This window comes from Enhydra lutris, unplaced genomic scaffold (assembly GCF_002288905.1).
Source record: "Enhydra lutris kenyoni isolate GAN:26980312 unplaced genomic scaffold, ASM228890v2 scaffoldscaffold1, whole genome shotgun sequence".
In the NCBI taxonomy this organism is placed as follows: Eukaryota; Metazoa; Chordata; class Mammalia; order Carnivora; family Mustelidae; genus Enhydra; species Enhydra lutris.
In genome coordinates this window covers 36,862,650-36,875,156 of record NW_019154085.1, presented here as the reverse complement: position 1 = coordinate 36,875,156, position 12,507 = coordinate 36,862,650, and the positions used below count along the sequence as shown (strand labels likewise).

The window sequence follows — 12,507 nt, the reverse complement described above, 5'->3', positions numbered from 1 at the left end:
CTCAGCATCAGGGAAATACAAATCAAAACCACAATGAGATATCACCTCACGCCAGCAGAATGGCTAAAATTAATAAGTCAGGAAATGACAGATGCTGGCGAGCATGCATAGAAAGGGGAACCCTCCTACACTGTTGGTGGGAATGCAAGCTGGTGCAACCACTCTGGAAAACAGCATGGAGGTTCCTCAAAATGTTGAAAATAGAGCTACCTTATGACCCAGCAATTACACTACTGGGTGTTTACCCTAAAGATACAAACGTAGTGATCCGAAGGGTCACGTGCACCCGAATGTTTATAGCAGCAATGTCTACAATAGCCAAACTATGGAAAGAACCTAGATGTCCATCAACAGACGAATGGATAAAGAAGATGTGGTATATATACACAATGGAATACTATGCAGCCATCAAAAGAAATGAAATCTTGCCATTTGCGACGACGTGGATGGAACTAGAGGGTATCATGCTTAGTGAAATAAGTCAATCAGAGAAAGACAACTATCATATGATCTCCCTATTATGAGGGAGTGGAGATGCAACATAGGGGGTTAAGGGGGTAGGAGAAGAGTAAATGAAACAAGATGGGATTGGGAGGGAGACAGACCATAAGTGACTCTTAATCTCACAAAACAAACTGAGGGTTGATGGGGGAAGGGGGGTTGGGGAGGGTGGGGTTATGGACATTGGGGAGGGTATGTGCTATGGTGAGTGCTGTGAAGTGTGTAAACCTGGTGATTCACAGACCTGTACCCCTGGGGATAAAAATATATTATATGTTTAAAGAAAATAAAAAATTAAAAATTAAAAAAAAATAGGAAAATAACACAAAAGTAATGTATCATCATACTGTTTTCCAAATGGCACAGACATGGTATAGTGTCATACATGATTATCATGAACATGATATAGAAATCATCTAGTCACATCCTCTACCAGCTTACAGGGTTGTTAAAGGGATGAGAGAATAAAGCATCACACATATTTGTCTGGGAGGTTTTGCATAACATAGCATGGTTTTCTAGGATATGATGCATATATTATGTAGCCTTATGTGTGGTAATTGAGAAAACTCTCATAGTAGAGCATCACACATGATTTTCAAGAAGAGGATATAGATGTCATTGTAAAGAACATGATACAGACATAGTATAACACCATACGTGTTTTTAAGGCAATAACATAGAAATAGCATGGCATCTTAATAATTGTCAGAGATAATGTGGTTATCAGAGAGATGAGACAATCCGAGTGTAGCATCATACATGGAGGTCAGTGAAGTTACACACTTTAACATCACATAACCTCATTAATTGTGGGCACAGAGAGCATAACATATGAGCCCACTGTGGAGATGACACACACAATAACACCACACATAGCACTCAAGGAGATGCCTTTAAAGGATAGTGTGATAAGCAGACTTCAAGGATATAATCCAGATATAACATGGAATCATGTAGTTTTGTAAATGAAGGGATCCAGACATAGCAGACCTTGAAGATGTGTTTATCAAGGTGATGAGGTAGAAATATTATAGCATCACACATAAATTTCTATGAAATGGTGAAGGTATGGTAGAATATTATATATGGTTATAAAGGATTACATGAAGATATAGTGTAGTATCATACATGATTTTAAGGGGAATGACAAGGACTATAAAATAAAACATAACAGTCAGGTATATGATATAGATACAATATAGCATCATACTTGGTTGTTAAAGGGATAACAGACTTAGCACAGCTCCATACATGACCATCAGGTAGATGGCACAGGGGTGGTGTAGCATTAACTGCAGTCTTCAGGAAGAGGACATGTAGTGTACTATAGCATCTTACCTCATTATCAAGGTGATGACTCATAGAACAGAATCACACATTGTTGTATAATGGGCATGAGATGACATAGACTAAGTATAGCATCCCATGTGGTTGTCAAGAAGATGATGCAGACACAGTATCACATGTCGTTATCATGGATATGATATAATGATGGGGGGGCAGTGAATGAGGCAGAAGTTGTATAGCATCTTATATGTTTGTCAGGAATACATAGCTGTTATGAGGATGACCTGTTGTTTACTATCATAAATTATCATCCAGGACATACTGTATATGTAGTATACCAATACAGATGGTTGTCAATGAGATGATGCAGACATCACATAGCATTATATATGGTTTTCAGTGAAATGTCACAGATATAGTGCAGCATCGCATATATTTGTCATCAGGATGAGTTCTAGTATCACAGCACACACAGTTATCAAGGCAATGATGCTGACGTAGTCTACATCATACGCAGCAATTGAGGAGAAGATATAGGTAGAGTGCAATATCATACATGGTTTTTAAGAAAACTTGAGTATGGTGTATCATGCATGGTGATCAGGATGATGATGGTACATAACGCAGTATCTCATTTGGTGACCCGGGGCTGGAGTAGATAGAGCATGTGTCCTGGAGGGACGAGGTGGGCATAAAAGAATAGCATACATGGTCAACAGGGAAATGACATAGAGGCATTGGAGCATCATCTGTGGTCTTCAGTGAACAGAGGTACACGAAGTGTACCACCAGCCCATAGTTATCAGTAAGATGATGCAGACCAGTGTAGACTCCTAGGTGGTAAACAAGAACATGATGTACAACAAAGCATCACATACGTCATCGCAAAGATGTGCTACATGCAGCATATGTGGTATAAAGGAGATAATGCAGATTTATTACAGTGCCATGGGTGGTGGTCAAGTTGATGAGGTCAATGTGGTGTAGCATAATGCATGATTAGGGAGATGACCCAGAATATACCATTATATATAGTCATCAAGGGGATGTGAAGACCCAGTGTAACATCAGATGTGGTTGTCAAGGAGATGACGCAGACATTGTAACCTGTGGTTACCAAGAATATGATACCAACGTGGTGTAATGACCAGCATCACAGAGATGAGGCAGATGTAGTGTTTCTCACAGCTGGTTATCAGGTAGATGACCTACGGTATAGAATTATACATGTTTATCAAACAAATTAAATGTATGAACAGATGACCTACCATCGGCTGAAGCAGTTGCAATAAGTTTTCCAGTGTAATCGAAACAGCTGTCTAGAATTTCATCATCATGGCCTGTTAGTGTTGCCACACATTTTCCATTTGTGGCATCCCACAGCTACAATAAAAAAAGAAGGTGACTGTGACTTCCTGTCTGAAGTGCAAAAATGGGAAGAAGTAGTCATTATGACATGCTTATGGCTAGCTGAATAACTGTGCCAAGATCATGTGTATAATTTCCACATGTTCTGTTAAGTTTACCTGGATTCATGACAAGAAACCCCAGCCAACCAACTCACAAGGCACACTGGACAAGAGAAGACCAGAGACACACATTTAGAATGGAGATTGCAAATCTGCCACTATATTAGGAAAAATCTCAAAGTGCGTGACATTGGAGTGGAAATGTCCTCTTTCCATAAGAAGGTCATCAAATGATAAGAAGCTTGATCTAAAACTATAATGCTAGAGAATAAAAATTAAGATTATAATACATCACATATGTAATCAAATATTAATTACAGAGCATAAGCTCTTAGCAACAGAAATTTAAAGGCAGGGAAACATTGTTTTGAGACTCCTCAAGATTCACTCTAATCAAAGTTTAACAAATGAACAGAGAGACATTAAAGAAAAATAACGTGTCTTTGAAAATAAGATCTTGTCATACATTTGATTCAATTAACATGGTTTTACTCCATCATAATTCCTTTAAACCTGGGGGATCAGAAAGTTAACATTTAAAAATGCCAATTATTTATAAATTAAATCCTAATTTTATAGCACCTTTGAAATGTGGTAGTGTTTCAATGAATATCTGACCCAGTAAAAAGGGCACACAGGAGAACTGTAAAGCAAAGATATTTCTTGAGCTCACCATGCAGGTTTTGTCCATAGAGCCAGTTAATATCAGAGAGCAATCCCAGTTGAATAAAGCACTGCTAATCTCAGCACAATGCCCGATTAAGGTATACACCTTCCTACAAAAGGAAAGGATTCACATTGGTGAAAGATGCCCTACTTCAGGATAAGGGCACAGATAATGATGTCAAGCCCATTGGTGTGAGAGTCAAAATTTTGGTTTTCACAAAATAATACTTTTGATGACAAAACAAAGATGGTTCTAGTACAGCTTAGAAACAGCCAACTAGGCTATTATTTTCATTTCGGCAAACATGTACTTACATTTGAAGCACTCAAAAATAACAACATTACTTAAGAATTCAGAAAGCCATGGTTAATAAATAATCCAGTTGGTCTGAGGTCCTGGAAGTATTCTTATACCAGACCAGTAGACCTCTTGGTAGTTCAGAAACTACCCATCCAATGTCTGAAGGGCCCTTCCTTCCCCCTCATATCTTGACTGCTACCCCTGGTAATTAGCCCCTCCATCAAGATGCAAGTCCAAGGTAGAGCTTTCCAATGCAGAGTCTAATTTAGTTAACTTCTCAGCAACTAGAACCCAAAATAATTAGGAAGGAAATTGAAGTTGTTGGACTAAATTAAATTTGGAAAATTAGCCATAATTTTATTTACTCATGAGATCCATACCTGCCATACTGACAAGCCATTGAAATCTGATTACACAGTATACAGAAGGAATAATAGCCATCACCCAGGCTATTGTTAACATTCTCCTTTTATGTTTCTGTGTGGCATTATTTGGTCAGAATTCCAAGAATGCACACATTTTTTTCTGGATCAGAAATATCACTTCTGATTAATGAAAGAATTAAATAATGAATTAATTTATTCAGGGGGTATCCTATTCCTATAGAGTCCAAAGCACAGTTAAAAGATATCAACAGCAAAGATGGTGTTCTTAACCCTCTGATCCAGAATAAAAAATCCTTAAAGACACAGAATACCTTCCAGTATCAACTTCCCACACTGCAACAGTATGATCAAAAGATCCCGTGATGATTCTCTTTCCTGAGGTATTAAAGGACAAAGAGATGATTTCAGCGGAATGTCCCTAGAAAGAGAACAGATACTGTCATGTATTACCTGCAGAAAAACAATCTCTACAAAGGCACAATTCTTAGTTTAAAAGAAAATGCTAGAAAAGGCAAAACTCTGTAGGTAGAAAAGAGATTAGTGGTTGGCTGGGGGGTGGTAATAGGTATCTTTTGGGGGAAATTTTGAAAACTGGAGTTTGGTAAAGGTTGCACAATTCCGTAAATTTACTAAAATCTGACTTATACACTTAAATCAAGTCCATTTAACTTAATAAAACTAGGTTTTGTTTGTTTTAATGGACAGGAAGAGGGCAATATGTGGGAAATCATCAGAGGGCTTCTTCCACATTGTCTTGAAAACACTTTTTAAAAAGCTATATGCAAAAAAAAAAGGGGGGGGCTGGGGTACTTGGGTGGTTGGTTCAGTCTGTTAAGGTTAAGTGTCTGACTGTTGGTTTTGGCTCTCAGGGTCTTGACATCCAGATCTGCATAGGGCTACCCGCTCAGCAGAGAGTCTGTTTGTCTCTCTCTTTCTCTCTCTCTCTCTCTGCCCCTCCCACTTCTTGCTCTCTTTCTGTCTCTTAAAAAATAAAAAAGCTATATGCTTTATGAGTTAACAGCAGGTGATAGAAAAGTTTGTGGAATAAATTTAACTATTCTTATGCTGATTTTTTTAAAAAGATTTTAATTATTTGAGAGAGAGAGAGAGCAAGACGCGGGTAGGGAAGGGCAGAAAGAGGAGGAGGAGCAGGCTCCCCACTGTACAGGGAGCCCAACCCACAGGGTTCAACCCCAGGACCCTGGGATGGTGACCTGAGCCAAATGTACCCCCCTAACTGACCGAGCCACCTAGGTACCCACCAAAGATGATCTAACATAAAATAGATTAATAAATATCTGGCCTTTGGCCTGACTTTCACTTGGTCACTGTCTAGGGCCGACGCATCAAACATTCTGAGGCAAGGGCAAGAAGCTCCTCCCGGCAGGAGACTCTGCTTGCAGTATGGCCCTTGTTTCCCAAATTATTTTAGCAAATTAACATTACTTTTTTTTCACTAGTGAAAATATTCATTTACACATCAAATTTCTGGCTGATTCCAAATGGTAGACATTAAATGTAGCTGAACATGAAAACATGAAAACAAGCGCACAAAACAGATGTGTGGCCTGGTGGCAGACAGCTGTGGGTGTGCCAAGGGGGATGCAGCCTTTCGAAGACTGTTGGGCATCGTTCTGAAAGAGGAGGTAGTGAAGAGGCAGCACCCCACAGAAATGATGAGAACGAAGTCGGAAGAGTGTATAGACTTACGTTAATTAAGGATGGCACTCTGAATTCAGAAAATCCCTTGGTGTTCATTGAAAAGAGTGCTTTTTCTCTCTTTCTAGTCCATTTTGACTTTCTTAGAAAAAACTCCTACGAAAGGAGTCCTAATTTGGAATCCATTTATAGTTTGAAAGGATAAGAACTGGGTTTCCCACCTAGCTGTTCTGACTGATTGGCGCAGAGAATCACCCTATGTGTGTTCTGTTGTTTGGATGGGGGGCGAGGGGAGGAAGCAGAGGGAGCAGGTGGGAGGAAAGTGCTGGACGCGTGGTGGTGACAGACCGAGACCCCCGTGGACATATACCACCAGCTCTTGCTCTCTGGGCAGTGCCCGTTAGCCTTTCTCCTCCTGCCACTTACCCCTTGTCGTATCAGACTTTGTAATACAGGAGGCCTGTGAAACCGGGGATAGTGGAGGACAGTGTGGACAGTTGTCGTTTTAGGGAATCTTCTGGCAAGTTTCTCCAGTTCTGCCTCTTTCAGAAAGTGTCAGCCTCCACCTCCTTGGCTTTAGGCCGGAGAGATGGCACTAGGTTTTAAGCTGTGCTTGGTGGGACTTACAGACGGAAGCTCGTCAAAATAAAAAAGCCCAGACCTCCTCAGCTCCCTCGTCAAAGTCATTGGGAATCGCCAACAAACCCACTGGGACGTACTTTTCATCACAGTCTGAAAACCAATAGCTCAAAAATATCTTCTGACATGGAGCTCATTTTGTGATAAGAATATGAATAACAACAAACTCCGTAATAGGCTTAGGCTAAGCAATAGCTAGGGAGAGCGCAGAACTCTCGAAGCTGGCGACAGGATGCACGTACTGTTAAAGTGAACACCTCCTCTCCATTCTCGATGTCCCACAGTTTGGCTGTTGTGTCCATGCTCCCAGTGGCCACGAGTGTGCTTTGAGGGTTGAAGGATAAACACACCTGAATTCCAGGAAATGGAAGAGATTTTAGAAAGAGAAGAGTTTTGAATTGTTGATTTTGTATAGGAAAGCTTCAAAAGGCAATTGCCTTAGGTTCAGCCTAATTCTCTGCAGTGAGATACCAGGGTGGCTTCTGGGTGGCCTGTGTTCTGCAGGTTGAATCCTGAAGCACTCTCCTCTTGAGAAGAGGTCTCTTTGCTCTCCCATGTCACCTAGTTCAGGCACGGGCATGGCTTGTCACTTCCAGAGGACAGGAGAGCAAGAATAAAAGTAAATCCATCTCCTTTGTGATTCATGCTCTCTGGCTCCCATCTTCCTTGTTGTTCACGTCACAGTCCTTCCCATCCTGCTCCCTCACCAGTCAAGGTCTTTGGCTATTGGCTCACAGTCTCAGTTCCAAGTCCTAGGTGGCCTTCATGGGAGCCATCATTCCAGTAGCCCAGACCCATGACCCTGGACTCCCTTCCATAATCCCTCCCGTGGCCACACCCTGGACCTCAGTGTCACTTTTCCTAGAAGATTCACTACCTGGACATCCATCTCTCAGTACAATTTCCCAATGCTTCCACTTTCATCCTTACCAAGCCACCCCTGGCATATCTCCCGTCTCACTGAGACCCCACCTTTTCCTGGCCAACCCTCCGTTCAGCTGACACCCTGGAAGCATCACTCCTTCCAGCGTCCTCAGTACCTTCACTCCTTGTCTCTCCCTGGCACCATCCATGTCCCTACGACTCCTGACAACTGTATCAAGCTGGCATTTCACCCAGTCCTTGGCTCTCCCTCACCCCTCAGCTTAAGAAAACCGCCTGGCAGATTACGGGTATTGCTTGTGCGTGCCTTCTTTCCGCAGCTGTGTCCTCAGCAGCATTTCCTCCTTACTTGAACGTGCCTCTGGCTCCATCCACTCTTCCTTTCCACATTTCTGCTCCCTGTCTGTCCTCATCCTTTCCCCATGGATAACCTGGCTTTCGACTACTTCCCTGAGAAAACTCACCTGTGGGGGGAACTTCCTCACCTGGTCCTCTCTTCCTTTCCCTCCACTGTCAGGTGCAGAGGCATCCCTTCTCCCTTCTCAAGCGCCCTCTTCCCTGCACGCCTACCAGAGACATGCCCACTCATTTTTCCCTACTATACTGGGTGCCTCCTAATGGCCCATAAATATGTTTGAGCTCTTTCCACATAAAAATGAATCCTCCCTTGACTCCATGTACCTCATTTTTAGCTACCTTTTTTCCCCTTTCACAACCAAATTCCTTGGAAAAATAGTGTACCATCATCACCGCTTGCCCATTCCCCAATATTTCAACTGCAAGAATCACTCTGACTAAAGGATCGCAAGGCTCTGCTGGTCACCCCCACTTAGGCTCCCTGATGCCTGCAGTGTTGACTCCTTTCTTCTCCATATTTTATTCCTTCTTGACAACTTTGATGGCGCTCTGCTTTTTTTCTTTTACCTCCTATCTCTTTTTTGTATCTTTTGGAGAATTCTTCTCGTCCCCAGGTGCTCAAGGTGCCATCACACTTCACGCCCTACTGACCTTTTCCTTTCAGAAATTGCAATTCTCAGCAGTTCCTGCGGCCACCCTGATGCCTGTGACTCACGCACCCACGTCTCCTTCCCTGACCTCACTCTCAGTTCAACCCCAAAGGGCTTCTGTGAAGACATCGCATAGGCAGCTTGGATCAATCTAAGACATGCAAGTCATATGACCACAAACCTGCTTGTCCTTTTTATATAAATGGACAAGACATTTTACATAAAATGCCCTGCCATTCTCTGAAGTTAGGGAATCACCTTGGAGCCCTTTTTCTCCTTCACACCTCACATCTGCCTGACAACTCCCTCCTACTCCTCCACTCCAGCCTCTCTCACACTTTCTTCACCTGCCTCACGATGGGCCTCCATTGTCTCTGCTTGCACTGCAACAAGATGGCCAGCTAGCCCCTGCTTCTGATCGTACGTCATTCTGCCACATGAAGGATCTTTCCAAAGAGTAAAAATGACCACGCTATCTCCCACTTAAAAAGTCTCAACAGCATGGCATTCTCCACAGGATAAAGTACAAATCCCATAGCACAACATATGAATCAATACAACGGCCTTGCCAGCCTCCCCCACTTTGATCACGCTCACCATGTGATATGGCTTTGAATGCGGTGCAAGTCCACCAAGACATGGTACCTTTAATCCAGGCAGCTGGGCAGCACCAGGGATCCTCAGCCAGCACTTCTGACCATGGCAGCAGACAGCAACCTCCAACCCCCACCCAGTGTGGTGCACAGCCATATTGGCCTATTCTGTGTACGTCATCAGGTGGGGACATTTGGCAAGTACTTCTCTGGCCACATGGAGTCATCTGAGGCTGAAAACACCCACCACTGTTGCACACCCCCTCTGGGCATTGGCCAGTGCAGCTCTCACTGCCCAGAGAATGTGCTATCTACCTGCACATACTTTCCTTATCATCCCCACCATCAGGGTGCTCCCCTCTGTGACCACACTAAACCCCCCACCAACTTCTAGCATGCTACAATGCATCTCTGAACTTATTTATTGATGCCTCTACTCCCTCCAGTGAACCACTAAGTGCCTGCAGGACAGGAACCATGTGTGATTCTATTTGGTATGCCAAGCACACAGGCCAGGGCTCGACACATTCAATAGGTAGTAAATAATTATTGGATTGATGTTGTTGACTGTGAAAAGTATCAAAGTCTTCCTTGGAACTATATATAAAGAAAACTTTTTCAAAATTCCAAGGGAGCATGAGAATGAGGATCATGTTTTTCTCACGAGTTTGGACATGTTACTTACTCTCTCTATGCCTTGGCATCTTCAACTGTAAAATGGGGAAATTTCTAGCTCTTAGGGTAGTGATGAGGTGCAACTAGGCTAATATATGTAAAGGACTTATACATTAGCACAAAACTTTCTTTTGTGCACACTGAGTGCCATTAACGGGTTGGTTATAATTTTACACTATAGTATCCCCCAGTGTCTAGCAAAATATTAAACATAGCATGAGCCCTTATTGCATGAATACACCATGAATCCAAATGATAATTATAAATTTTACTCCTAAAATAAGCAGCCTGTTTATTTTTAAATGCTATCATTTTTCCCATAGGGTGCCAATTAACTCACTAATTGTTATAGGATGTAACGCAGAATTGGCCAAGGGCAAGGTCTTCCCAAAAGCGAAAGCTATTTAGAGTAGCAAACTATTTATGCAAATTTGAGTTCTAATGATATCCAGAAAACAACCAGGCTAAATATTTCACATGATATAAAAAAGTTACTTTAAAAACTATTCTAAGAATTTTATCAACACTCATTAAGTCAGTCCTTTAAAAGTAAGTCACTGAAAACGAAAAAGTGAGGTTGGATATGGTATTCAAATGCAATTATCACTTTGCACATCTTCTTAGTCAATGTAGGATATGGGTCTTTGACAACAACTGTAAGATATAAAAACTCAAATAGTTTATAAATTACTTTAATGCCTCCATATAAAATACATACAAACTGAAAATACCAGATATAATTGGAAAATTATTCATAAAGGTAGAACCACTCCTTGTATAATGGATTACTAAAAAAGAAATAAATGATGCATTGATGTAGGTCCATCAGTTGTAACAAATGTACAGGTTTGGTGGGGGTTGTTGATAATGGGATATGTTTGGGGCAGGGCAGAGAATATATGGGAAACCACTATATCCTCCACTCAGTTTCGCTGTGAATCTAAAACTGCTCTAAAATATAAAGTCTATTAAAAGAAGAAAAGAAAAGAAAGGAAGGAAGAAAGAAAGAAAATGCAATAAAATAAATATACTCACTATTTCTGCCGTGTGACCCCTAAAGGTATGGTAACATTTTCCTGTTTCTACACTCCATAGCTTACAAGTCTTATCAAAGGACCCAGTGGCAATTTTGTCACTAAGATTAAAAAAAAAAAAAATGGATTTTGAAAAAAAATTCAAGCACAGTATATCATACACTGAATTAAGACAAGAGATATTAATACATGGGTTTATCTAGTCAGGAATTTACTTTGTTTTTAAAACAAAAAGCAATCTGGCATTTGTTTCAGTGGACAACAAAATTAAGGTCTAATTTTTCAATAGTATCAGTTTATATGTTTAATTTTAAGTATTTTACATTAAAATATTGCATTAAAAAGTAATAAATTTATGTTTGGGATTACAATAAGCTTTTAAATTAGCAAAATGAATATGGTACAAAATTTAGTTTAGAAAATTCTTACCAAATGGAAATAAATAATGTATGAGTTGCAGGGATACAAAAAAATTCTATTAGCAGGTCTACTGATAATTTTGAATTTAAAAGAAGAAGAATGAAAATATATAAATAATTTAATTTATACCATATGACTAGATAAGGTTTTGAGAACTTAGTGTCTCCTTGGGAAAATAATGCTAATATTACTCTAATTGTAAGGTCTTTGAACAAGAGGGAGGGTCTAGAGAGGAAATATGGTGAAGACCAGTACCTTGCAAACAAGAGGCTTTCTGTGTATACCGGGGAGCAGGGTTACTATCAACAACCAACAGGTAAGAGTAGGTTGGCCTGTTTGGCTTTCATCCTAGAACTAAAACTTTTCCTTTACCATTGACTCCTGTCTTTTATAGCAAGTCATCCAAATGTTCATCCAACTGGGTCATCAATTACAATGCAGGTTCACCGTTCAAAAGTGTGAAATGTCTTAAAAACCAAAATACATATCCTAAAGCAAATTCTATGTGCTTGGCACAGTTGCAGAATTCATATTTTGTCTAAACTAACACCAACGCCCTGTATATCTCCTTTGCTCTCAGGCCACCCACATAGTGTTTCTGTGTTCTCTGATTCTAAAGGAAATGAGGGGTGCGCCTGGGTGGCTCAGTGGGTTAAGCATCTGCCTTCACCCCGGTCATGATCTCAGGGTCCTGGGATTGAGCCCCACATCGGGCTCTCTGCTCAACAGGGAGCCTGCTTCCGCACCCCTCTGTGCCTGCCTCTCTGCCTACTTGTGATCTCTCTGTCAAATAAATAAATGAAGTCTTTAAAAAATAATAAAATAAAAAATAAAATAAATGAGGTCCTTTCTATCCATGCTCCAGGGACATTTTTTTTTTTTTTCTGGAGAACACCCACTCAACCCTCTTAGAGCTTCCTTACACTCAAGGCTGGTTGTCAACCCAAAGTCTGCACTGGCTCTCTCTCCATCCAGTCTAGGCATT

The 12,507-nt window shown here is 41.0% G+C and overlaps 1 protein-coding gene across 1 annotated transcript in view; it reads right to left on the bottom strand.

Moving 5' to 3' along the window:
• The window catches only part of LOC111145100 (dynein assembly factor with WD repeats 1), a 48,922-nt gene that overhangs the window by 14,901 nt on the left and 21,514 nt on the right, over positions 1-12,507 (bottom strand). The window contains exons 6-10 of the mRNA XM_022499744.1: positions 11,104-11,203; positions 7,154-7,261; positions 4,925-5,031; positions 3,934-4,036; positions 3,060-3,174 (exon numbers count right to left, since the gene is read on the bottom strand). Coding sequence (XP_022355452.1) covers positions 3,060-3,174; positions 3,934-4,036; positions 4,925-5,031; positions 7,154-7,261; positions 11,104-11,203 — 533 coding nt within the window. The remainder of the gene's footprint in view (positions 1-3,059; positions 3,175-3,933; positions 4,037-4,924; positions 5,032-7,153; positions 7,262-11,103; positions 11,204-12,507) is intronic.